This window comes from Mya arenaria, chromosome 1 (assembly GCF_026914265.1).
Source record: "Mya arenaria isolate MELC-2E11 chromosome 1, ASM2691426v1".
Taxonomy (NCBI): Eukaryota; Metazoa; Mollusca; class Bivalvia; order Myida; family Myidae; genus Mya; species Mya arenaria.
In genome coordinates, this window is record NC_069122.1 from 47434329 (window position 1) to 47459949 (window position 25621).

Genomic DNA, 25621 nt, shown 5'->3' on the forward strand with positions numbered 1-25621 from the left:
TTTAAAAGAAGAGGCATAGGTCGAAATCAATTACAAGTTTTGTAAGTTTTGGACAATATCTTTAAACGTCCTCCTCGCTTTGAATTCATTTAGTTTCCTTTACCCATGTCGCGTTTTGCACATTTTAATAATGTTATAGTTAAGAGTTCTACCATCCCGATCTTTCATTGATTCTGTTTTAAGTACATATACACATATACACAATATGTGTCATTTAATTTAAATAAATGATACTTTTCGCTTTTGATGCAGTTCCTATTAAGACTACTCTGTTTTTATCTTAACACATACTTTCAAAGAGAATATTTCAAAAATAGTATAGGAAAATAGTGTGCTGGGTAACTCATTTTGACATGCTTTAAAAACTACTTCTAACGAAGATAAATAATTCATTTTTAAATCATATTAAAGAAAACAGATTGAATACTTTTTGGCTCAGTAGCCGAACGTTTAAACATAAGCCCCGTTTAATGGCACGGTTTAAACGCAAATACATAGAACACAAAAAAATCACAAACAAGAAACATGAAACGACGCACAAAACTCCACAAACAGCCAGTGCACATATACTATATAAAACCACTAGGTATGTTTATCAAGGATTGTTAGGTAATGCCTTGGAACGGTCAGTAATATATAAATCTATTGGGATTTAACCAGTTTACGTGCACAAACCTCATTCTTATCCAAACAATCCTGAATAAGAGAAAAAACGTAAAAGGTCAATCTTATCAAAGTATGCATTATCTCAAGGAAAGTTAATAATAAAACAATAATAGACTAATAGGTAAACCCCTAGTATTTCAATGATTAGAGATCCCAACTCTATCTGCAGACGAAGGAATACAATTTAGAGCACCTAATGCAAAAACTTTTAAAGATACAATGCAGTCATTGTTTGAAACTATGGGCATCACACACAGTCCGCCTTATAAAATAAAAGGTTTTAAACTGTGGGATAATTGAGTTTCATAATAAAAAGCATCATTGTACTTAAACTGGGAACAAACAAAGAAAACATTTAAAAAAATAAAAGCGACATATATTAGCTTATCTTTTCTTCCAAATGATTACCTATGTAAAAGTTTTGAAGAAAATGACGTCACATGCCAAAACATTCCGAGCCAGTCGTAGTCGGTTTAAAGATAACATGATTCTGCAAAATTTTCATAAAATCAAATACTCTTGTAGACAATTAACTTACCCTTTCCCCCAAAAACTGCATTGCAAATGTAATGGCATTGAAATATACAAAATAACAGTGCTAAACGATAATTACTTTTTACCTTTTTATCATTGTTTTGTAATAAATCTCAATATAACAAGACATATGTACAGATTGTTTTTTAAACACTTTGTAGGAAATTAATTAAATCTTTAAAATCTGTTTCACTATTCTGGTCTGTTTAGCCATTTGTTTCCATTGTAGATGTTGTTTATCCCTCAGAAAAGGTGTTTTTTAAAGCTAATTTTACTTCATTTCACACCCATGTTATATGTTATGTAAGGAAATAATTGATTTGGAGTATGCAATGGGTGATAATCGGACTGAATTGAGTGCACTATGATACATGAACCATGTGAATGGGAATACAACTGCGTTTGTTGTCAATACTTTAGGACAAGTATTCTATTACCGATTTAAATTCTTCTTCCCTGTTACGACATTGTTTTGTTCTCATCAAAGTATTTACAAAATAATGATGTTTCAAGTTAGATACTTAATGTTTTCAAAAGTTTATATGTTTTCTATTCCTCTTCCCCTTATTACAATATTCTTAAAATTCAACAACAAATCGAAAGAATGTTTTTCAAGTTATAAGTACGACACTTCATTTATTCAAGATATGACAGGTTTCCAAGATGGACCTTACTAGATAACCTTATATTATGTTTTTGAATATAACTACAGATGATAATAATGTGAATATTAATGCAGTACTCAGCATATATTCTGCGGATTTGATATGTTGAACATAATAAGCAAGTATTATATGTGACTGTTAATATATTTTACCGACACGAACCTTCTTGTCTTTTTAATGCAATGAATTTAACTTTACATATAACAAGATGGTTCAAGCAGCTTCAGTGTTGTTGATAGTATTGATGGGAATTTGCAAGGTAAATATTACTTTCACACATTCAATAGCTTGCACAAATTTACTCTTTTTTTGGGTCAAATATAAGTTTTTGAACTGCAGTTATCGTACGTACACATTCATAATTTCATAAATACACAAACAATCCGACCATGTGTATTTACAGTGCTGTGACATCAATGATATACCAGGGACAGTACATTGCTCCGATGGTAATATATACAGATTTAACGATGACAACATAGACTGCCATTCATACCACCTAGGGAAACATACTCATTACAGGTGTATTAAAGGAGAATGGAAAGAAATTTTAGGTTAGTTAAGTAACTTATTGTTTTTTATTAATTTCGCCAGTAACTATTGAAACAGAAGTTGTCTAGAACAGGAAATATGAAGAACAAAAATCGATAGTGATAAAAAAATAAGGGGTTTGCAAAATACGCACACTTTCTAATAACGTATTAATATGTTGACCTCTACTTTAGTGAGAACGTAAATGGAGGTTTATGTTTCATGAAAATGGAAGAGAATCATAGATAACGTTTCGGTACTTCGCATATTTAATAAGAACAAGCAAAGACCATGCACATCGTTTACGCTAGTAACTGTTTAAATGATTATAAAATATGTTTAGAGATACTTCATTCTTCAAAACGTTATAACTGTTTTGTGGTACAATAAATAAACGAATCTTTATAAATTTAATATTTATATTGTTATGTTGTTTAACCCTTATTCAAAAATGCAGTTTAAATTTCAATGTAAAGAAAGAAATGCGTGATTTTTTAATAAGTTACTTAATTGACTCCGCTTTGCTTGATCATATTTTCTATCAATTAAAACCGAAAACATGCATGAACAATAATTGACTGTAAGAGAATAGATTGATTTTACAAATTAAACGAATTTATTCTGTATAACTATGTATACACATACCTTTAGAACAGCCGCCGTATAACAATTCTTAAAAGTCAAATGGTGCCATAATTCCGATCCCTTACAAATAACTTATTTTTCTGATATTTCAGATAATTCAACAGGTTTAAATAAAGTTCAAAAAGTGAGACGAAAACGAGGATTTGGGGAAGCACTTCTCTGCGTTTTAACATTCTTCAGTTGTTTATGGTACAGACCACGGCCTAGCGGTACTAAGATTTATTTAACCTTTGAATTCATCACAATACATAGGACGATGTGTGTATTTACATTATTCATGAAAAGACTATTATTCTTGTTTTACATGAACGATTTCTTAAGCATTGAATTATTCCAAAAATATATTGCTCTGCATATCTTTCACAATCTTTGTGAATTATTCTAATATTTGAACAAAATTTGGACATAATGCCTTACTACTTAATCTAAACGGAGGTCGAATGGTATCTATATAGAATTACCTTGTAGCATGAACTATCAAAACGTTTCAAATCCTAACCTTTTATCATAAGTTTGTTTCATACGTTTAATTTGTTAGAAAGTCTTCATGTGATTTTGACCACAAAGAATATGCCACTCTGGCGTGTTGGCTTGGTTGTTTCGCGTTATCCCGCTTGCAGGCCCGAAAGCAGCACCTACATACCATTGAATAGGCACCAGAACGACTAATATGTGTTAAGCTGTCGTTCTGACACGTATGTTAATGTCGTATTCACGCCACGGCCACGACCACTTCACCAACCCATAAGAAAAAAAAATACCAATAAGATTGATGCGGTGATTGTCACTTGGGTTGTCTATGAATGCTCTGTTGCATTTTTGAAAGGATTAGGGAAAGATATATAAACTCTCGACTGAACGCCGTGTTGAGGATATTTGTTGGGGCCCTGCCATCAATTAACGTATTGTTTGACTTCTTTTCGAATTGGCAATCCCAAGTAGTAATAACATTTATTCTTAAACAAAAAGCTACACTGGCCACGTTTAAGTTTCATTTAAATGCTTATCGAAGTTTAACTTAATGCCTGGTATTGCGTTGTGCGCTCATTATTATTTTGTTCTATTGAAAAGATGAAACCATTATGTGAAAAACCAAAGAAAACATTATATAATCATTCAACTGTTGCGTCTGTTTTTAAAGATACCACTCCACCACAACTGATGTGTCCAAACGGAATTACGTATGGTGAAATAGAACCATTTCAGATTTACAGAAAAGTTTATTGGAATGAGCCCTCGGCGAAAGATGATAGAGATGGATACGTAACGTAAGAACGACACATTAAAACTTATTTATTATATTTCCCTAAAATTGATCGCATTTTAGATACAATAATTACATTCACACTGTCATATTATTGATATATTCAATACAATAAGTATGTTTATATTAATAATTAACATTTAAGCGCCAAGAGAATGTACGGTCGACCGTCAGGGAGTCGTTTTCCTGAAGGGTGGACAGAAGTTAGATACGAGGCAAAAGACAGACGAGGAAATCGTGCAACATGTACCATGCAAATACATATACAAAGTATGTATAGTATTGTGATAATGGATATGGGAAACATAATATTCTTTATTCTTCAATCACCTTAAAAATTACTTTTAAAATCAAGGATAGTAACGACCCCGTAATCAAAACAAAAACAACAACAACAAACTTACTAATTATCAGAAAAATAATTAACCTGTTTTTCAAAGGTTTTCTTAAACTTGAAGTTGGATGTTCGGACATTTGCGCTCGTTTAAATCAAATAACTCTATCAAATATAAATTTTACATGTATCAAATATATTGTTAAACGCTATGACTTTGAAACAAGAACGTTGCAGAAAAGTAACACGACAAAAAATGATTTTTTTACCCCACCCATGCATGAAGAATTGTCAACAATAAAGCGTGGCCTTCACTCTTTATCTAAAAATATAACACCTGTTCAAGCGAATCAGACTGATCTCTGAGTGTGGGGTGAATAGATATCCATACATTATGAAAAAAACCCTCTTAAAGTTGGACAACTGGTTTAAGTCCAATGTTTATTCACATTTGATTTCCTAACGTTATGACTTCCTTATTTTTTTCATTAAAAGGCGACTGTATAATTTGAGGATATATTCGTTCCCTGGTAAATTTGAAAGTGCTTCCGTGCATTTACTATTATAATTTGGAACATAGATGCATAAATAACAGTTCATTGAATAATTTTCATGAAGTTATTGTACTAAAAAACAAGTATATAATAAACTATAAAAACTGTTGGAAAACTGTTTCTCAATAAACAATGAATAGAAATTGACAGCTACGTCATCAGCTATCAACAATTGCGTGATAGACATAATTCTGGTAGTGGCGAAGGAATCACTTTTCCCCAAAAATGGGGTGTTTAAATGTTGTTTTTAATACAAATAAAATCGGAAAATAAGCACACAAGAAACATTAAGTTTGTTGATTTTGGTTTCAGATCGTGTTTTATTTCATTCATGATAATAAAATAACACCATTTTCACTTCGCTTCAACACTCGTAAACTAAGTTTTTCTACGACATACGTAAATAAAATACGATTTTACACTTATATCAACAAATACATGTATCCTCTATTAATACAATAGTTTTCAACACACTAAAAGATAGCATGTGTAACTTAAGCACAATTGCAAATGTGTCTTGTTCTAAGTTAAGGTAATTAGGTCCTATCTGAGAAAATAATTAGTGATCACTGTTCATAGAAAACGATATAGGACCTATCGAGTGACCAGTTCATAGGGGATATTATGATGAGACGCTTTTCTGGTGACCTGTATCACGTCGAGTTCGGTGTGTAAACACGTGTACACGTATACACGGATACATGTTTACTCACCGAACGAGACGTGATGCAGGTCACCAGAAAATCGTTTTATCGTAATATTCCATTTATTATATACCTGCCTATTTAATTATTCCTTTTTATTTTTTGGCAAACCTGTAATTCATAATACATTTCATTCTTTAAACTGGAAGCTAGGAGAGAGAAAACAAATAATTAATCCATTGATAACTATCTTACATGTAATTGAAACAATCATAATTTGCTAAACAATAATATAACTTCATGTTTAACGTCCATCGAAATGTACAATTGTGAACCACTGATATATATCGCAACAAATACGAATATGTGACAATAATCAGCAAAATGTAGCTCCTTACATCCGGTCGTTTTATATTCATCCTTTGGTAGATATAACTTAACATTGGTTGTAACGACCGATTGTCTTGTTCAGGGTGGGGGAACATGTTAAGTCGAAATAGGATCAAAGCATAACATATAATGCGTTTTAACTTTAACGGTCAGCAACCAGAACTATTATTTTTTTCGAACATAACTCCTGGTTTTAAGATTGAATTATCTGTTTCTGCCCAATAGCTTGAAGTAGGAATAATATTTGTGATGAAACTATCTGTTTAGACTTATATAGGATTTGACTTGGGGTTAGTTGAGCTAAGGTCAGGGCTATTTTAACAGACTATTGAAAACTGTTTTAGCTCGATACTTTTAGTTAGAAGATGTGCAGTGATTCAACTTTTAAAGTGAACACGTTGAGATTTGATTTTGGAATTGCAGGAGCAAGGTGAAGGCCACTGCTTGAATTAAGATTTCCAAAGTTTTAATTTGCCAACGGTCTCTTTTCGTACAAATAAAAAAAACTTCCATCACAATGTGGCGTGTATTATTTAAGGAGTGTTATGAGTTTTTTGCTCATATTTCGAGAAAGAATTGAGACCCCTTTAAATGAAACCATAATATCAATTATGTATTTTCAGTTTGATAAATGATATAGGTTTGCTTGTAAAAATTAATGTTAAGCAACTGTTGGGGCTCTTAGTTGCAGAGCTATAAACGAACATTTGGTGTAAACAAAACCTGCTTAATATCGACTTGAGAATATTAACACGTATGGGATAAGCTGAATATTACATTTTACATACCTTGTAATATACATGGAATCATAACTCGTATGTACGAATAAATCGTTGAATCTGATCCTGTGACATTGATTTACGATAAGCTGTTGACGCAATGTTCAAATAAACTGTTCGTTTTCTTGTGGATAATATTTATAATGTTTGATACTTTATTTCCGAACTCTTTACACTGTTTTTAAAAAGTTTGTTTGAAAAATCCCATAACCTTTTCCTTGTGATGATTCTCTATAAATGTAGTTGTGATCGTCGAAAAACATTTTTAAAGTATCAATTTTTTTAAAAATTCATAAGTAGATACTCGATAACAAAGCAGATTATCGAATAATCATTATCATTATTATGTTATTATTAGTAAACTATCTATTTCTTATATCAAACAGAAAACCAGTATTTTGGCTACGACGGGAAGTAATTATGAAATACTATTTTCTACAGCAAAACTGAATCTCTTTAGCATGTCATTTAAACATGGCTTTAACAAGAAAATGTAACATAATGTTAATAAACAGTTGTAGTTCAATACTTAACATGATTTATCTCTGACGTTAAACTATTTCACTAACACCAAGAATTCTTTAGTTGTCAGATGCAAGCCCGAACCAAAGGAGTTGGAAAATGGTTATTTTATATGTCATCCAAGCACGGAATTTGTATTAGGAGCGTGGTGTCAATACGGATGCTACGATGGATATGAACTAATTGGTGAAAGCGTCAGAGTTTGCCAAGAGAACAACGAATGGTCGGGCAGTCACGCTCCTTCATGCAGCGGTACATGCTTTTGCTTTTTTCATTTATTAAATTGAACAGTATATCAAATAATATATGCATTTCCGGTCGTTTGGGTGATTGATTTGTACCTAGATGAAGAGTGTTCTTTAAAGGGAATGCTACACGTAGGCGGAGCTTAACCGGGCAAAAAATAGCGTGTGATTTAATTGCGACGGTATCTACGTATATGCATGTTATTAAACGGTGTCATTGACGACGTGGTTCAAAATGTTTTTTCAAAGTGTATGATGACATATTTTTGCGTGGTATATTTGTTTGAAATATGGTATTGATATATGATTGAAACTGTATTTTTTAGCTATACGATGTCCTAAGCTTCAAAGTTTAGAGGGTGCAGGATTACCATCATGTACAAACGCGAACTATTTCCGTAGTGTCTGCACTTACAATTGTAAGATACCCGGTTTTGATATGCCACAAAATGTTGCAAAGGCTATCGTGTGCTCCAATAATAAATTATGGAGGAACAGGAGAACCAAAATGTTTAGGTGTGTATGCATAATGTATTTCATCATATTAATGATGTTGTTTACAAAATTTTGGTTGCTAATTTCTAGCGCTCTACTTATCTGAATTATTCATTTTATTAAATAATGGTTTTATAAAAGAAAGATATGTATTCACATTTTAGAACACACATTTCACGAACTCATTTCCATGTCATATCAAACTGGTCAAATTATATAAAGTATTAACAGAAATGTTTAATTTGTAACTATAATTTGTTTGAAAAATATCTCAACAGACGTAGAACCACCACAATTTGATACTTGCCCAAGCATCGTGGTCTCAGGAACTGATAAAGGCTCGAACACATCAAGCGTTTCTTGGCCAAAACCAACTGCAATTGACAACAGCAATGGCAAAATAAATGTCATGATAAGTCGCGGCCCTGGACCTGAGTCTAAACTATATCCCGGCCGCTATGAAATTGAGTATGTAGCGAGGGATAAAGCTGGAAACAAGGGAAGACCATGCAGATTCAATGTCATTGTACGAGGTAAGATCACGTGTTTGATTGAAACTGTCACTGATATGCTTAATACAACAATGGTAAGTCTCGCTATGTTATTTAAAGGCCCAATAGACACGCAATGCATTGTTATAAGGCGGCAAACACTTAAGATCAGATATCATTTATAAATAATTGCAAAAGGGATGAAATGATTGTTTTGTGAATGTAGTTGTATATGGAGCTGGTACCCGAGCAATCATCTGATTTTAAGATCCACCTGTCACCCATATATCATTTTCTAAGTTAAAAGTTGTTGTAAGAGCAACATTTATATTTTGCATTCAGATATAAAATGTTCAAGAATTTATCCAACTCCATACGTAAGGGTTATATGTCCGCAAGGGTATAAAACCGGATCACTTTGTGATATTGAGTGCGAGCCAGGAAATTTACTGAAAGGCAGTGATAACGTAACATGCGAAGAAAGTAAAAATGGACTATTTGCTTATTGGAACTGGCAAAACGGAACACAATCGACATGTAAAAGTATGTTTTTATTGATCTAATTGTGTTATAGATAAATTTTGTTTATGGACAGCAAGTGGTAAACTCAATAAACGAAATGAAATGCGTGCACTGTGATTAAATTCTGATATATGTATACATGTCTATGCTGGTTAATATGTTCGGAACAATTATGGAACATTTATTTCTACTGTAGATACATTGAAATGCACAATGATCAACCCTCCCAGAAAAGGGGGCAGTTGTATGCGATAACTGGCTTGGTGGCACGTTCTGTCAGGGACAATGCAGAAGCGGAACGGAAATGCCAAATGTTGATCTAACAAAACTGTACGTTTGTTCCAGGGAAGTAAAATGGGATCCAACGCCGCAGTTTAAACCTTGCAAAAGTAATAAAACATAACATAGCAATATATTTTTATATAGTACATTTTCATAAAGTTCCTAAGGTTTGAGAAATAGTTATGTCATTGTTCATAACGTTGATGGTGATATCAAATCAGATGAACACTCATTTGCGGTATGTTTTTCTCAAAAACTGGAAAAGAAAAATATTTAACATATACGTAAACTGAAGATTGTTTCCCGCTTTGCAAAAGCGGCAGTAAATACGGATTTTAAATTATAATATTTAGCACACATAGGAATGTTATATAGTGTATGCATAATATTTCAGCTACCGAGCATGCATATTCTCTCAGGGTAACGTTACTTGCCGAGTGTTTCTACAGTGGTGATTGTAAAGACAAATCAACACAACAACAAATTGCAAACAATTTTATTCAACAGATGCGATCAAACCATTTGTTTCAACCAGAGGCATGTCCTGATGACAGCCAATGCAATGTCGACGGCGTCCAGGTACTGGTAGTAATTGAATTTTACCAAGTTCTTACATTCATTTGTTAAATGTTCAAAATATGATTCACGTCAACATTCACTGCATTGCATAATAACTTCAGATATTTTGTGGATCAACCTCTCGACGAAAGAGAGACGTTGCCACCAATGGTTCAAATGATCTGATGCAACACCGACTATCGATCGAAATCACATTGAAAATGAAACCGACAGAAAACATAATTGTCTTACAAAATCAGCGCCAAAACCTGATTAATAGTTTAGGCGAACTTATGGAAAGCAAACGTGATGAAGTGTTTGGTGAACATACTGCATCGTCTTTTAATATCAGCAGTGGACCTGTGAAAATAATGTGTACAGAAGGTTCCGTTAACTCCATAGAAAGTTTAAGATGTAGTAAGTAAACTTCTAGTAATAAAGCTTGTTTAAGTTCCTAACTATTTCTATGTTGAGGGAATTACTGTCTTGTTAAAACAATCAATTACTTCAATCTTTATGTATGCTAAATTGCAATGTGCCATTTCGTAGAAGCTTTAGGTATAATTTTAAAACCATAACGAATGCAAAAGTACAAAGTCTTATATTTGCCTCAATATCATGGATGCTTACAGTTTTAGAATACACTGTCGCTATAAACAATTAAGATTAGACTTTCATAAAACCCACCACAAAAAACATGTTGCAAAAACGAAATACGTATCACATATGTATGAAACGTTTCACACAATTTATAATGATATGTCTGTCTGTGAGCTCTGTTAGCAACATAACAAAGTGTGTGAAGGTCTGCCTGTGAGCTAACAACAGTTAGCAACACTACAAAGTGTGTGAAGGTCTGCCCGTGAGCTAACAACATTTGGCAATATTTTAAAGTTGGTGAAGGTCTGCCCGTGAGCTTACAACAGTTGACAATATTTCACCGTTCATGAGGGTCTGTCTGTGAGCTTACAACTGCTGTTAGCAACATAACAAAGTTCATGCCTTCGAGCTAACAACATTTGCCAACATTTTAAAGTTTATAAAGATCTGCCTGTAAGCTAAAAACAGTTGGCAACATTACAAAGTTTGTGAAGGTCTGCCTGTGAGCTGACAACAGATGGGAAGATCAATTGGTTTATTTATTTTCCAAAAATAAAGACTGCCTGTTAAATTATACCTCTAATATAGTTGGCTTGAACCCTATGCAATTTTTTTAGTTGAATGTCCGGAGGGCACCTACTACCAAAAGCGTGTATACGACATGGATCCCACCTGTATTCTATGTCCAAAGGGAACTTTCCAGGCTGAAAGTGGTCAGTCGGTATGTAAGGCATGCCCTGAAGGGTTTTCGACAAACTCAAAAGGATCTACGCAATTGTCAGATTGCAAAGGTATATATTTGTCTTACACGTCGTACGTGGGTACTTCAACAATGTATGTTAAATATGATACCATTCTTTCAGTTTTTATCGCCAGTTTCTTCCCAAAATCTCTCATTAAAAATATTTGTCAAGTCTTAAAATATTGAGACAAGTGTGAAAATAATAAGACTGGGTACTCGTAGACTAGTTTTAACTCCCTATGAAGTCTTGAAAAGCTGACTGTTCCTTATGTTGTGATAGGTAAGAATTACAAAGTAATTATAACAAAAACTGTAAAAAAGGAATTTACTGGCATCCTTACCTTTTAATGAATTTACTTCATGAAGTTGACTTTTTTATTTCAGTTGCATGCAGTCCAGGGACATTTTCTCAAAACGGATTAGAACCATGTTTTCCTTGCGATGTTGGTCATTACCAGCCATCGCATGGGCAAGTCATGTGCAGACGATGTTTGGATTCTAAATCAACGCTCACATTTGGGGCATCCAGTCGCGCTGATTGCCAAGGTAAATTTGAAAACATGATACAGCCATAAAGCAATACACCGATTACATATCTAACACTCACGTGGATAAAGAAATCTTTTAAAGCTGCACTCTCACAGATTGAAGGTTTGGACAATTATTTTACTCGGAACGTGCCAATTTTTGCGAAAATCCATGGAAACCAGTGAAATAAGTCTGCTGACGAAAACTTAGATCGCAGAATTTTATATTTAAGTTCAAAAATTAATGTTAATTGCATTTTTGTTTAACCGTTTCTAACGGTTTACGCCATAATACATTGATTTTCGAACGGAAATATGCAAATCTGCGATCTGATCTTTTGTCAGCAATCTTTTACCATTGGTTTGCAGATTACGCAAAAGTGTGCTCTTTCGAAGACAAAAAAATAAAAAAGTTGTAAAAATAGTAAATATGTAAAAGTGCAGCTTTAAAAAGGACACTTGAAAATCGATTCACACGATTCTATGAACGATAATTATAAGCTGTTGATATATCTGCAAAACGATGATATTAATCAATGATTACTGTAACGAATAAAATATTTTTTTTAAGAGTTCGATATAATTTTCAACGGGAACAGCAGTGTCACCAGTATCATACAGAACCTCACAAGTGTCTCTGATTTGACGATGAACTTTTGGATTAAAGCTAATTCTGATTCAACAGAGTTTGAAATACATTTTGAGGATGAAATTGGCATTATTATTTGGGAAATCCGTAATTTTAGTGAAGTTTGTCATAATAAAATAATGTAAGTTTTTGAGCATTTACTTTGTGTGGTATTTTTTGCATTTTGACGATAGTGACACGCTTTTTTCATTTCATGAGTTTATTTGTGTGTGTGTCTATAAAATACTTTTAAACAAAACAATTTCAGGTGCAAAAGTTTCGAGAACGTCTTAGCATTTGATAACCTGTGGCATAGATTTACGATTCAGTTCATCGTTTGCTCTGTGTTTGTGAATATTGATGGGTTTCTGGCTAACTCGATTAATTTTGGAACCAGTTGTTCAAGTTTCAAACTGAAAACCGTTTATGTGCAAGCAGGTATGTCCCTTGAGAATAAAATCTTAAACTAACGCGGGATTATATAGATAGTATACTTTTGAATTTTAACATACATTGTATATCCAATTCTTGTTTTCAAGATTCAAGTTTTACATTATCTCAACTTAACTTATGGCACGGACAAAAAGATATGACAAGCGAAGTTCACTGTTTTTCTCATCAATTTGGAGATCTGTTACGATGGCAAGATTTCGACGGATCGATTGTTGATGGGGCTTTTATTGATATACCTAGCCAGTGTGACGGTATGTTTTTATATGAGTTCAGTTTTGTGTGGAAAATTTCACCAATCTCCTGCTTATGTTTTATTGATAACACTCATACATTTATTAATTCAGATGTTTCGATTAAAGCTATTTGATACAAAAGGATATATCTTACGGGTTTGTACCCTTAATTTTACTTGATTGTTTTCCACGACATAGTTTTTTGTAAGGTAATACTATTTTTCCTATCGTTTACATTTTTCTGTAAAGTCGAGCGTATAGACGTAGTAATTATTCAATTTAAGGTTTCATGTACAGTAAAGAGTGGTTATCCTAAACAAATGATATTTATGTTCAAGTAGTAAGGCATTTTCTGAACGAAAAGTTTTTTTAACTTTCAGATATTGACAATTGTATGTCAAAACCCTGTCTCCATGGCGAATGCAGCGACAGATTAAATGGTTATGATTGCACTTGCGATGTCGGCTTTACCAGTCAAAGGTGTGATGTCAACATTGACGACTGTACAGCAAATGTCTGTATGAATGGCGCTACATGTGTTGATGAAGTGGCCTCCTACAATTGCAGTTGTGTGGAAAATTATACCGGAAAGTATTGTGAAATAGAAAAAAGTAAGTTTTCTTTGTTATGACTAAGAACGATTATTTAAAAGAAGTTGTTTGTTGAGTTTAATGTAAATACTTGTTCCGATGTCACACGTCGAAATTTTTTCTCTCGTCCTTATCGCAATGTTGGTGTTCTCTACGAATAGAACTGTATCATCAAATATAAACAGCGATAATGAAAATGTAGCCTAATTAACAGGATGGAACATATAAGCATACTCAATTTTAGAACATGGCCAATGGAGTGTTTGGGGGAATTGGTCGGAATGTACAACTACTTGTGGCCGTGGCCAAATGTCACGAAAACGTCTTTGTACCAATCCGACACCGAGTAACGGTGGGGACGATTGCGCAGGCCTCTCAGAAGACTTTCAACCGTGCAATAACACAGACTGTCCAGGTCGTGTAATATTTTCTTACGTTAAGTTTAAAGTAGGTTTTATGTTGAGTCGTTGAGTTGCAGAATAAAAGCTTGAGTTAATCCTAATGATTATACTTAAATCACAGTATATGAAAATACTCTGAATAAAATTAGCTCGTTTTTGTACGCATGTACCATTCAACACTAATGTTACATTGATAGATTGTCCAGCACTCGTGGTGCCAGGAAATGGAACAGCTGAATGTAAGCAAGTCAATGGAACATTTAACTGCAGTATATATTGCGATGAAGGCTTTGAATTTGACATGGAACCTCTTCACAATTATTATTGCGGACCTGAAACGGCTCATGTTTGGAATTTTGACACTTTCTCAAATCCGCTACGAAAACTTCCAAGCTGCAAAGGTACATCGTTATGTAATGGTTTATGTACACATTCAATGGTCAGTTAGAACAAATGAAGACGATTTATGTAAGTCTGCGAAATAGAAACATAACGTTAGAACTACTCATTTCAAATGATATGATAAATACATTTAGTTATTTTTCTATGTTGTTTTTACTAACATTCTTGCACTTTTTTTACCTTGCAGAAACAGTTGTTCCCAAGTCACTTTCCGTTAGGTACTCTGCGAAGTACAAAGATCTTGTATGCTCTTCGCAGCATTTGGCATTACAAACAAACACCAAAATACTTTCAAAGGCTAGGACCGTTGTTGAGAGTATTTCAGTAATTGAAACAAATGCGTGTACATTAAACGAATTAACAGTGACGGACTGTGATGACAATTCCCGGATGAAACGTTCAACTGAATTTGCTGGATTTAGAATGACTATAAGCACAAACCCACAAAACGGTAATCAGACTTTATTTCAGTATAAAAGTGTGAAGGACACTTGTTGACATCCTGTTTTTTCTATTATTGCTTCTTCTGACGTTGTATCGAATAGTTGAATACGTTATTAGAAATATTGAATATAATCAATAATCATTTACTATGGACTGAAATGATTTCAAAATCAGAACGTTGAATTAATTGTACATTGTTTTTAATAAGGTGACATCACAAAAGGCGCAGGAGATTTAGAAACAGCTTTCAACGCAGTAATGGGTGCTATACAAAATGGGAATTTCACTGTTCATGTTCTTGAAGACAGTTATGAATTAGACCAAAACCAGACTGAGGCTTCAGGGGAAGCCGATTGTGAGCCGGGATTTACTCGTGTCGGCTATTTTTGTGGTACTGTGGTAGTATTAAAGATCTGCTATTTAAGTACGGTTTTGAATATTTGTGGGTCGCTCAGGATGTTTGGACATAAATATGCTAAAACATACATTTATGTAGCGGGTATTGTTTACATGGCGCAAAATTAGCACAACAATATAGATACTTCTTCGCGCTGTGACACATTTATTTTAAATCATTGTCAATTCCTGAAACAAATATTTAACAATCGACCAACACCTTAAGATAAGACGTGAACTAGCACGCGTAGATGCTCTAACCATAATTTAAATATAGAACTGGGCAGATATTACAATATACAATATGAAGACTGATTTTTTGCATGTATTCACACACTCGCAATATGCAAGTCATTGAAAATGAGTGACTTTATTAACATTAAAACTGAGTCGTAAAAACCCACTAAAACATTTTTTTTTCAAAAACACATTCAACCGAGATCGGCTGCTTTTAAGACAGAATACTTCGCAAAATGTGGCCTTTTTAAGTCATGAATATGAACGAATTACGCTAAGAACATCACAATTGATTTCTTTCTCTGCAAGCTGTTCTGAAGTCAAAGTTTCTGAAGAATATTTCTTAAAAGGTGCTCATGAAGCTAAAGAATATTCATTAACAATCTTGAATTATTGATTACATTTATTACCCCTTTCTGTTCCATGCAAATGGTATAACCTTTTCGTTTTAATATTTTGCAAATAATAGTTCCCTGCGGTAGCGGTACGTATTTTAACGTTGATTACTGCGAACTCTGTCCTGTTGGCACATACCAGGAAAAGGAGAGACAAACATCATGCAGTTTATGTCCTGATGGAAAATCAACACTTGGCGAAGGATCTGCGTCCATTGAAGAGTGTTCGGGTAATATCACAACTTTTATTTTAAGAGGGTAATTGGTCTTTTAAGGATGGTGTGTCAAATGTTACAGATTATGTGTTTATGGTTTACACTTCTTAGAACATAATTATCACATGTTAAAGGGACAGTGCTTCTTCCACTTCTCATTTAAATTTCATGAAAATAGGTCGAGAGCTTTAACACAAATGGCGTATCATTTCAGGATCAAGTTTGATATATCAACATAAATGAAATAACAAGGTCATACTTGGTACCGAATGCCTTTAACCATGTTTCTATTATTATGCAATAAAATTTCATCTTATAAACATGCGTTTATTATTTTAGTTTTTAAAGAAGTCGAACCCGAAAGACTGGAAGGTAAAACAAACATAACCTAATTGAATTTAAACAACATAACAAGTAACACATATGCCTATAATTTGTTCATGTGATCAGATAGTTGGCATTCCGAAAGTAATTGATATAATATTTAGAATGCATTATAAGATGACGCATGCCAGATTCTTTTTTATGGTAATTAAATGCAAAGAAAACCTACCTAAAAACCTGCGCTACTTATGAGCCGATTATCACAGTTCAATGCCCAATCGTTACACATGGTATGTCTGACCGAATTGATTCTGTTTAAATAGTTGCCAAATACTGAGATGACATCTAGTAAGAACTTTAACTTCAACAGTAAAGTATGAATAAAGTTTGTTTGATGACGTAAATTATTTTGAAATATGTGAATTATCGTCATCGTCATTTAATATATGAAAATGAGGTACCGAACGTCTTTGAAAGTGACCTTTAGGAATCCGGGAGAACATGTCATGTTTTCCCCTGATGATTAAGATGAAAAATAAAATTAAAGTGTAGTAATTACCTGTTCTATATTATAGTGACCGGGATAGCTGTTGGATGTGGAGTAAGCCTATTTGTTCTTGTAGGCGTTGTACTCGCATTCATTCGTTATAGGTAAGTTTAAAATAAATTCAAACTTAGTACCTCATCATAAAAAAATCAATTAAATACTTATCGTATATAACTAATGGAATAACAGTTTTTGCACGAAATCATGTGTGTGTATTTGGCAACTACGTCCCTATTTATTATGGATGCAAACGAATGGCAAAATTGATATTCGAATATTCTGTAATTCTTTTGATCGAATATTCAATGACAAAAATACATCCTTAAGAAGTTGTAGTAAACTTTTATTATTTGCTAAAGTAATAGCCGGGGCAATTTAACCCGTCTTTGTCGTAGCCGGTACGCGAGACGGACCCTGATTTTCCCAAATTATCCTCGAATATTCGTAAACAGATTGAATATTCGAATATTCGTTTGTATCCTTAGTATTTATGATATCAACAAAATACTGTTTAAGATATAAATAGATCATTTCATTCGTGGTCATTCGTGGTCATTCAATAAGAAACTTGTAAAACATTTAAAATTTAATAAAAACATAAAATTTAGAGCATGCTTAGCTAATTGCTTAATATCATCAATATATATTTATTTGAAAGTATGCTTATAAGTGTTCTGCAACTTTGTATAAATATAAAAATAAGATTTTACTGAATCAGTCATATTTTTGTATCCAGAACGTTTTAAATTTTCAATTGCAGATCATCGAGGACCAATGAATACAATGTCAGCAAACCCAGTCCAACGAAAAGACAACAGGCATACGACATACCTTGTCCAGTAAAGTCAATGTTTAAGAAACGCAAAGGACGATTTGATATTAACTAATGGGTGACAATAACATAAATCGTCACTAGCAATATATCTTGTTTTGTATGCATAGTTTGGACCTTGGAGAATTTTAATGACATGGTGTGTTATATGAAACATAGACATTCATATGACGTTGAATTGTTGCTTATTTTATGACTATTTAGCATGTCTCATATATATTTGTAGTCTAAATGTAGTCTCTAAAAACAGGACTTATCTTTAGAACAATTTCAAAATTAAAGCAAAATATCATATATTTTACAAGTGAATCTAAATCTTTTAATACATCGTACATTATGTCTTAAAGAAATGAATAATGTATTTGTTGTTGAAAATCAGACCCACTTTGTTATCGACTGCCTATAATGATGAATTAAGGACAGTTGTGTTTAAAGGATTATAATGTATATGGTGCTTGTATTTGTATTTGTTGATTCTATGCGATTGAGTATCTAATGTATTGTTGATTGCGTCCTTTCCGCCTCATAACATGATTTGTTTAATATTCGACTACTTGGCTTGTCCCTGTAGTTTTTATTGTAATATTTAATTAATGATGTTGTTCGTACATGTTTTTACTTTATGTATTGCTTCATTACCTATGTAAAGGTCTTCAAGTGCCTCGGTTTGATAAGGAAATGACAAATGAGAAGAACATGAACGTTCGTATTTGGCTATTATTGAAACCAGACTGTAACATGGTTTAATCAGCGTTTTAAAATTGCACATGCAGGTTTTCTGTGGTTTTGTGAAACGTGACTATTCTAAAGCTTTTCACGTTAGCAACACATAGTAGTTTAGTTTAGTGTTGGTGTGTTGACCGATTATTTTTGAATTTTTGCTGTTAAAAATATCTCCGGGTAAATAGTGTATTGTAAAGGAATATTATCCTTATATTGCCATGTTCTATAACATGTAAAAAATAACATGATTGGTACATTATTAAAACAAACGTTTACGTTAAAGCATTTGCCGTCCCAGTTTAATAGTCAATTGATCTTTGAAGTTCCCACATAAACTGCTGAGTGTTCCAAATGAAACTTAGAAACGATGGACAGTGTTTTTAAACATCTTAATTTGTAAAATTAAGTACAGACAAACAATGTTGTGTGGTTTCTGATATTCAACTTAAGCCAGTCTTATGGTCATACATCAGTGACTCCATTAATTGTAATAAATCAGTTACTTATATCGAGCAATCCGATTAGCTACATCGTTCCTAGATCGAAATAAGACCAGTATTGAATTCCACACCAGAGCATTCTTACATTGTTGAAATATTTAAGCCTGTCATTTGAGTATCTGGTATTAATTTGTTTGCATAATATTTACAACGCATGGCATGTATATACTTTTTCGAGCAACAATATCAATTGTATATCAAACATATAAAATAAATATTATTCTTTGAAGATTGTCGTTTTGTATCAGTCGATAAAACATCATGATATAAATTATGAAATAATTATTCGCATAAAGGAGGCACTCCAACATAGACTTAAGACGAAGAAATATTTCTTTGAGATTGATTATGTTTTGGTTTCGACTGCAATAGAGGTAAAATACCAGTTAGTTTACAATTTGAGTGTAATTATGTACACATAAATATTGAGCCCCGCGGTGTTGGAGGCGGAGGTTACTTCCAGGGTACTTAAACTGCATAATTTGTTGTCTAAATCCAACTTCTAGAACAGAGAAATTTGTCAAAATAGTTAGGGTCGGAGGTAGTGATTTCATTTAACGTCCGATTTCCGCACTGATTCTTGGCAACGCTGGGCAAAAAGCTAGGCTGGAACGAATTAAAAACATGCTATCAACAAAACATGTGTGTTTAAACCCTTATAATTAAACTTGAGATATAGGAAGGTGTCACAAGCAACACAGATCATTCTGAAAAAAATATATTTCCCGGTTGGCTGTCTCACTGGGTCTGTACTGTAACATTTCACCTGTGGAAAATCACTCGCTGTCTAACTATCTCTATATAAGTGAATACCAATTGATAAGGACGTTGTATCCGCTTAACATCTTGTCCGGGATTCTATGGCTGACTCTTAAAATGTAATAAAATTCCTAAGGCAAAGATTATAATTTAAATCTCACGTCAGAAAAAAAAGTCAACGCTGCAAGGATATTATACATTTAGAGTTCTCCATATCATTATTTAAATACCATTGTGTGGTAATTCTAGTAGTTTAAAATGGAGAAGAGCGACGACCTTAGGTTTTTCAGAGTGTCCTAGGATTTGCTCTCAGTCATTTTTTCCTCGGTTTGCCCCTGGGACAAGGGAAAATATCATGCCGCCAATGCGTCGTTTTGTAGGAAATAGTTATTCCCCTTGCCCAGGTGGATAGGCTCTTTTAAAAGGTGATTTCCTGCCTATTACTCAAAGCCTTGGCCCAAATTATCTGGTAGCAAAATGAGCTGCATAATCTATACGTAGTAGTCATGTTTCTTATAAAGGAGGAATTTGCTTTGTATGACATGACACAAATTTTGTAAGTACACAATCCTAAAGGGCGGAGTGATTTTTTTTCGTTAATAATGTATTATCTTACTTTTTTGATATTAAAATATAAAATTAACTTCTTTTAAATTGCTTGATAAAAATGATGTATGGTGTCACCCAGTTTTCAATGGTTTTAAAAATAAATCGGTTTCCAACACATTTCAATTTCCAAAAGCATCCACCCACCTGAATTACTGATTAAAATCAGTATCAGCGGGTTTCGTTTTTAAGATGTTGTTAGTGGGTTTCATATATTGATATAGCTGGTACAGTGAAATCATTTTCAAAGAACAATCCTTAGAATATTCATAAGCAAAAAACAAACAAAAACAAGATGGCTCAAAAATGCAATACCGCCCTGATTCAGCATAATTTATGTATTTCCAAACGAGGATTGTCATACTAGAACGCAAGGTAATTTGTTTACTTTTCATGTATTGCACTAATTCATTGTCATAAAATCTAATGTTGGAATAAATTTTCGTCTACAACATCTATTTTGAAGGAGCGGTAAATTTGTGAGATCTGATTTAAAAAAAGGATAAAGATAAAGAACCTTGAAACGGAAAAAATCCTCTTTTAATAATTAACAGTTCAAAGGTGAGTTTTTTTCACAAACGGAATATATTTTTCTTTAATTGATCAATTGGTCACATTTTGTTTTTACCATATCAGATAAGCATTTTGGTAACCCATTTTATTTGGATATTTTTTTCAGCGAGTATATGTTTTGGGACTTATGCATGCCTTTTTTGATAAAGGTCATATCCACTGACATTTCCGAAGCCACTTTTTGCGAATGTCCTCCATACATTGACAGAAAAATTACCAATGATTCAGAATTGCCGTAATAATGAATGACTTACCTTTTAAATCTTTGAAATGCTGAATAATGGTTCACAATTAACTTTTCCACAAATTTCTCATATTTTGACTGGAGTTATGAGGACATTACAGTCTTTACCTTTTATAACCGATTTTGTTGTTGGTAGAACAAGTTCTTTGACCCTGCTGATGATTCAACGCATTATCTTAGGATTTAAAGTCAGGCACTATACCTACCGAGTCAGCTGGCTGTTTCATGTTTTGGTTGCTATGAGAAGTTTTCAATTTAACTGTTTCCTCGTTCCTTTATTTAAAAAAAAACCTTTTCGAACGTGTGCTTTTACAAAAACAAACAACGCCCTTCAGGAATGCATACTTTTAAAATGTTTGTCATGTCATACAAAAATTAGTGTCGTGTCTTACTAAGAGTATTCCTCCTTTATGAGAAACAGAATAATAATACTTATGAATTCTGCAGCTTATTTTGCTTCTAGGCGAGCGAGAAAAACTAGAAATCACTTATAACGTGAATATATTGATCAGATAGTTTTGGCACTGGCTTTGAGTAATAGGCAGCGAATCACATGTACAAAGAGTGTATCCGGCTTGTCAAAGAGGAATAACTTTTCCCTACAAAACGCCACAGTTAGAGGTATAATTTGTTTCCCTTTTCCAGGGGCAAAACTGAGGAAAAAAAATGAGAGCAAATCAGAGGAAGAGAGGAAAATCAGAAAAAACTAAGAACACCCCTCTATATTGTACAATACGGGAGTCCAATTATGGCAGTCACATAACAGGGATTAATTTCTTTCTTTGCCGGTGTGATAGCAATCTCTTTAAGGCAATACTGAACCGTGAAAATGGGAAACACAAAAGATTGTCATTCATTGCTTATATGAAGCGCGTGCAGGACGGCGAGCAAATTAAGATTATTATGGTAACACCCGAGGTACATGCACTTCCGTACATTGGTACGCTTTCAAAGAAGTTCTGCATTTGATAGGAAAGTATTTTTTATCACTATTCCAAACAATATGTAGAAAAATGCTTTTTGCCATTTAAGCAGTTAATACACCCGACAAATTATTGCTGAAACTAAATATTTTTGGAATGAAATTTCAATATATAAATCCGCATTTCACGCTACGATAAACTTGATTTCAAATGAACTTTGGACGCCATTTGTTTTATATGATACTTGGACCGATAACAAATCCTACTCTCAGGTTGGAAGCAGAGTAAACTAGAACTGTAAGCCATAGGCTAACGAATACCCCCCACCCCTCCATGTCTAGGTTGTTTGCCCTGGAGTTAGGCCGGACAAAGCTAATTTTGCCTACAAGGGGAGATAACTCCAGTCAGGGTCATGTGACCTGTACCAAATTCACAGAGGCGAAAGTTTACAACATGGCCATTAATTTCTGAAAGTTTGATAAAGATTTGTTGAATAATAACAAAGATGAATCCCGGACAGGGCTTATTTTGCCTACTTTAACACATCAAGGGGAGATAACTCCAGTCAGGGTCATGTGACCTGTACCAAATTCACAGAGGCGAAAGTTTACAACATGGCCATTAATTTCTGAAAGTTTGATAAAGATTTGTTGAATAATAACAAAGATGAATCCCGGACAGGGCTTATTTTGCCTACTTTAACACATCAAGGGGCGATAACTCTGGTCAGGGTCATGTGACCCGTACCAATTTCACAGAGGCGCAAGTTTACATCATGGCCATTAATATCTGAAAGTTTGAAAAAGATTTGTTCAATAACGACAAAGATGAATCCCGGAAAAAAAAAACGGACGGACAGACGGACAGACGGACGGACGGACAACCCGATTCCAGTATACCCCCCCAAACTTTGTTTTGGAAGGTATAATAAGCCTGATTTATTTTTGTTAAGGTGAGTTGAACTGAGATGCATGATTTTTATTGAATTACAGATTTGAAACTTTTTCACCCGAATCTTCATGTTTTATCTATCTTTGTGTTCCAGCCAGCCAGTTTCCAACCGATGCACTCGCAGGAGCAAATGCTTTCCCGCCCCTCCCCCACAATTGGTATCCAACCCCACAAATCCCACTCGAACGATGAGTGCATATTTATATAAATAGTCAATATGATCACAACAATGCATGGCTAATATAATGAAATAAGTAAGTTAATCCTGATATTTATTTTGTTAAACTGAGAATGGGAGAAAAAGTATCTATCATGGCCGCTCGTTTAAGATAGGTTTACCACGTTTCCTCAAAACACCGCACGCTTGGGTTGGGACGAAACTATCTTAAACGAGCGGTCATGAAATATACTTATATTCCTTTATACAAATAAGTCGGGTATAATGTTTTTGCGATGGAAAAACTTTTAATATTGCACAAAAATATTGCTAATGTCGTGTACCGTTTAAGATTATGTGGACGTTTTCAAAATAAGCTACGATATAAAATATAATCTCTTAATATAATTTGATACACAAAAGATAGAAAGACATTTTTTTTTCAAAAGTATTTTTTCTGGATTTAAAATATTTTGTCATCAGACAAGCAATTCTTGTGTTGTTAATGTTATACTTGAGCGACAGTTAATGTGGCTATTTCAAAAAAAGTTTTAAAGTAGATATAGTCCCTTATAATATTTATATTTATACTTAAGTCTGCGATAAATGTTTTTTGAATTGAAGTAATTTTCTGGAATCATTTTTTACATAGAATCGGAGATTCTCGTCTCGATGTGGAAACCTGTAAGCTAAGAGAACACATATATTCAAATTCTAAATCCATGCCTAATTGAAATTTGCAATGCAGTGATGGAGTAACACTACCTCCCACCTAATGTGCGACCCTGTTCATGAGATTGATACAGATACGAATAGTTCACACTCTTTTTTAAAATGTGTAGAACTAAAGTCATAAATATTCGATAATATTACAGAACATAATTTGTTATTGGGCAAATACGCAATTCCCTTTAGTTTAGATTACATTAATGGATATCATTGCGACACAAATTCAAAGCATGTTTTATAACCAGCTATAAAAGGCAATTTGAATTGTTAATTTTTCTTGTATAACATAAAACAGCAAACTTGAATGTCTATTCGGGAGTTTTTGTTCCATGCTTGATAAAAACGACGGACATTTATTTGAGCCAGAACATTTTGGTATGCACTGAAAATGCTACCCCTCGTTGTACTGCAAATCAGCTGAAAATAGATTAAGACGGTGAGCATTGTTTCTTTTTTTCTTTCCACTTTATGGGAGCATCATTTGCAACTCGGGAAATGAAGTTTCACTGTTGAGATATTGATTTCAATGTTATCGTTCCGTAGGTTTGAATAATCAATTCACTTATTTGTAGATTTTTTATTGACAAAAGTTACCGCAGTACAAATTTAAGAACTTTATTTCGTGCACCAGGATCGATGTCGTGAACATGAATGAAACTCATCAACGTTGTAAAAAATAAGCTCAAGCAATGTCATAATAGAGTTAACACAATAAAAGGCGACTGTTAAGCCATGACTTCTATCTTTTCCCCCTTCATTGCCAATCATCCTGAAAATGAAAAAGCTTCTTCATAGCTTAATTTTGGGCTGATTTTCGTTAATTATGAAAAGTTCCTTTTAGTAATTGGTTGATGAACGAACATCAAAAGTGTAATAAATGTCAGATCGTGGTAAAGAGGTCAGATGAGTTTTAATCTAAATATACAGATAACAGCTGAATCCGTACTTAATCAATTAAATGTAATTGAATGTTGTTGATGAATTATACCTTTATACTCTGAGGAATTAGATTTGTAGCAGAAATAAAGCTGTCAATACTTATGTGAAAAATAAACGAACATAAATCAAGATCGTCTGTTAATTTAAGATGCTGGTTTGGGGTTATCATCGCTGCAATCAATAATAATGAGATGTTATTTCCAAGTGATTTTCCTAACCTTTTTTATCTGTTATTAGTCTGAAATTATTCGTACTTGAATCCCAATACTACTTGTGAATATCTAAGAGAAATATAAATCTTGAAAGAAGAGGGTATTGTTATTAATAAACTATTTGATCTGACTAGTTTCCTTAAATTTGATGCAAAGACAACAAGCCAAAAAAAATGGTAAAGCTGCAGTGTTTATTTCCAGGAGTGTGAGTTTGCTGT

The 25621-nt window shown here is 33.4% G+C and overlaps 2 protein-coding genes across 5 annotated transcripts in view; both read left to right on the forward strand.

Annotated features, from left to right (window-relative positions):
- LOC128229999 (uncharacterized) overlaps positions 1-25621 on the forward strand; it is a 140680-nt gene that overhangs the window by 82125 nt on the left and 32934 nt on the right. The gene's annotated exons all lie outside the window — the stretch shown is intronic.
- Positions 1858-19539, forward strand: LOC128230048 (signal peptide, CUB and EGF-like domain-containing protein 1). 4 transcript variants are annotated; one of them, XM_052942038.1, is made up of 26 exons: positions 1858-2124; positions 2269-2419; positions 3134-3250; positions 4183-4309; positions 4451-4575; positions 7592-7780; positions 8100-8289; positions 8547-8801; positions 9102-9302; positions 9478-9670; positions 9958-10142; positions 10244-10538; positions 11339-11512; positions 11848-12009; positions 12562-12760; positions 12887-13056; positions 13158-13322; positions 13685-13915; positions 14139-14309; positions 14493-14696; positions 14885-15148; positions 15350-15532; positions 16244-16399; positions 16724-16756; positions 17284-17359; positions 18016-19539. In XM_052942038.1, exons 10-26 carry the CDS (start codon positions 9586-9588, stop codon positions 18140-18142), a joined length of 2880 nt encoding a protein of 959 aa, XP_052797998.1. In that variant the 5' UTR covers positions 1858-2124; positions 2269-2419; positions 3134-3250; positions 4183-4309; positions 4451-4575; positions 7592-7780; positions 8100-8289; positions 8547-8801; positions 9102-9302; positions 9478-9585; the 3' UTR covers positions 18143-19539. The 4 variants fall into 4 exon arrangements, with proteins under 4 accessions (XP_052797998.1, XP_052798015.1, XP_052798023.1 ...); XM_052942055.1 differs by having other exon boundaries at positions 9627-9670; XM_052942063.1 differs by lacking the exons at positions 16724-16756; positions 17284-17359; positions 18016-19539 and adding an exon at positions 16599-16633.

What these genes read in the sequence shown, in the direction of transcription:
- LOC128230048 (XM_052942038.1), top strand. Translation starts at nt 9,586, where the DNA reads ATGCCAAATGTTGATCTAACAAAACTGTACGTTTGTTCCAGGGAAGTA. An exon ending in GCAATTGTCAGATTGCAAAG is followed by an intron (nt 11,513 to 11,847) that starts GTATATATTTGT and finishes TTTTTATTTCAG; the next exon opens with TTGCATGCAGTCCAGGGACA. An exon ending in GTCCATTGAAGAGTGTTCGG is followed by an intron (nt 16,400 to 16,723) that starts GTAATATCACAA and finishes TTATTATTTTAG; the next exon opens with TTTTTAAAGAAGTCGAACCC.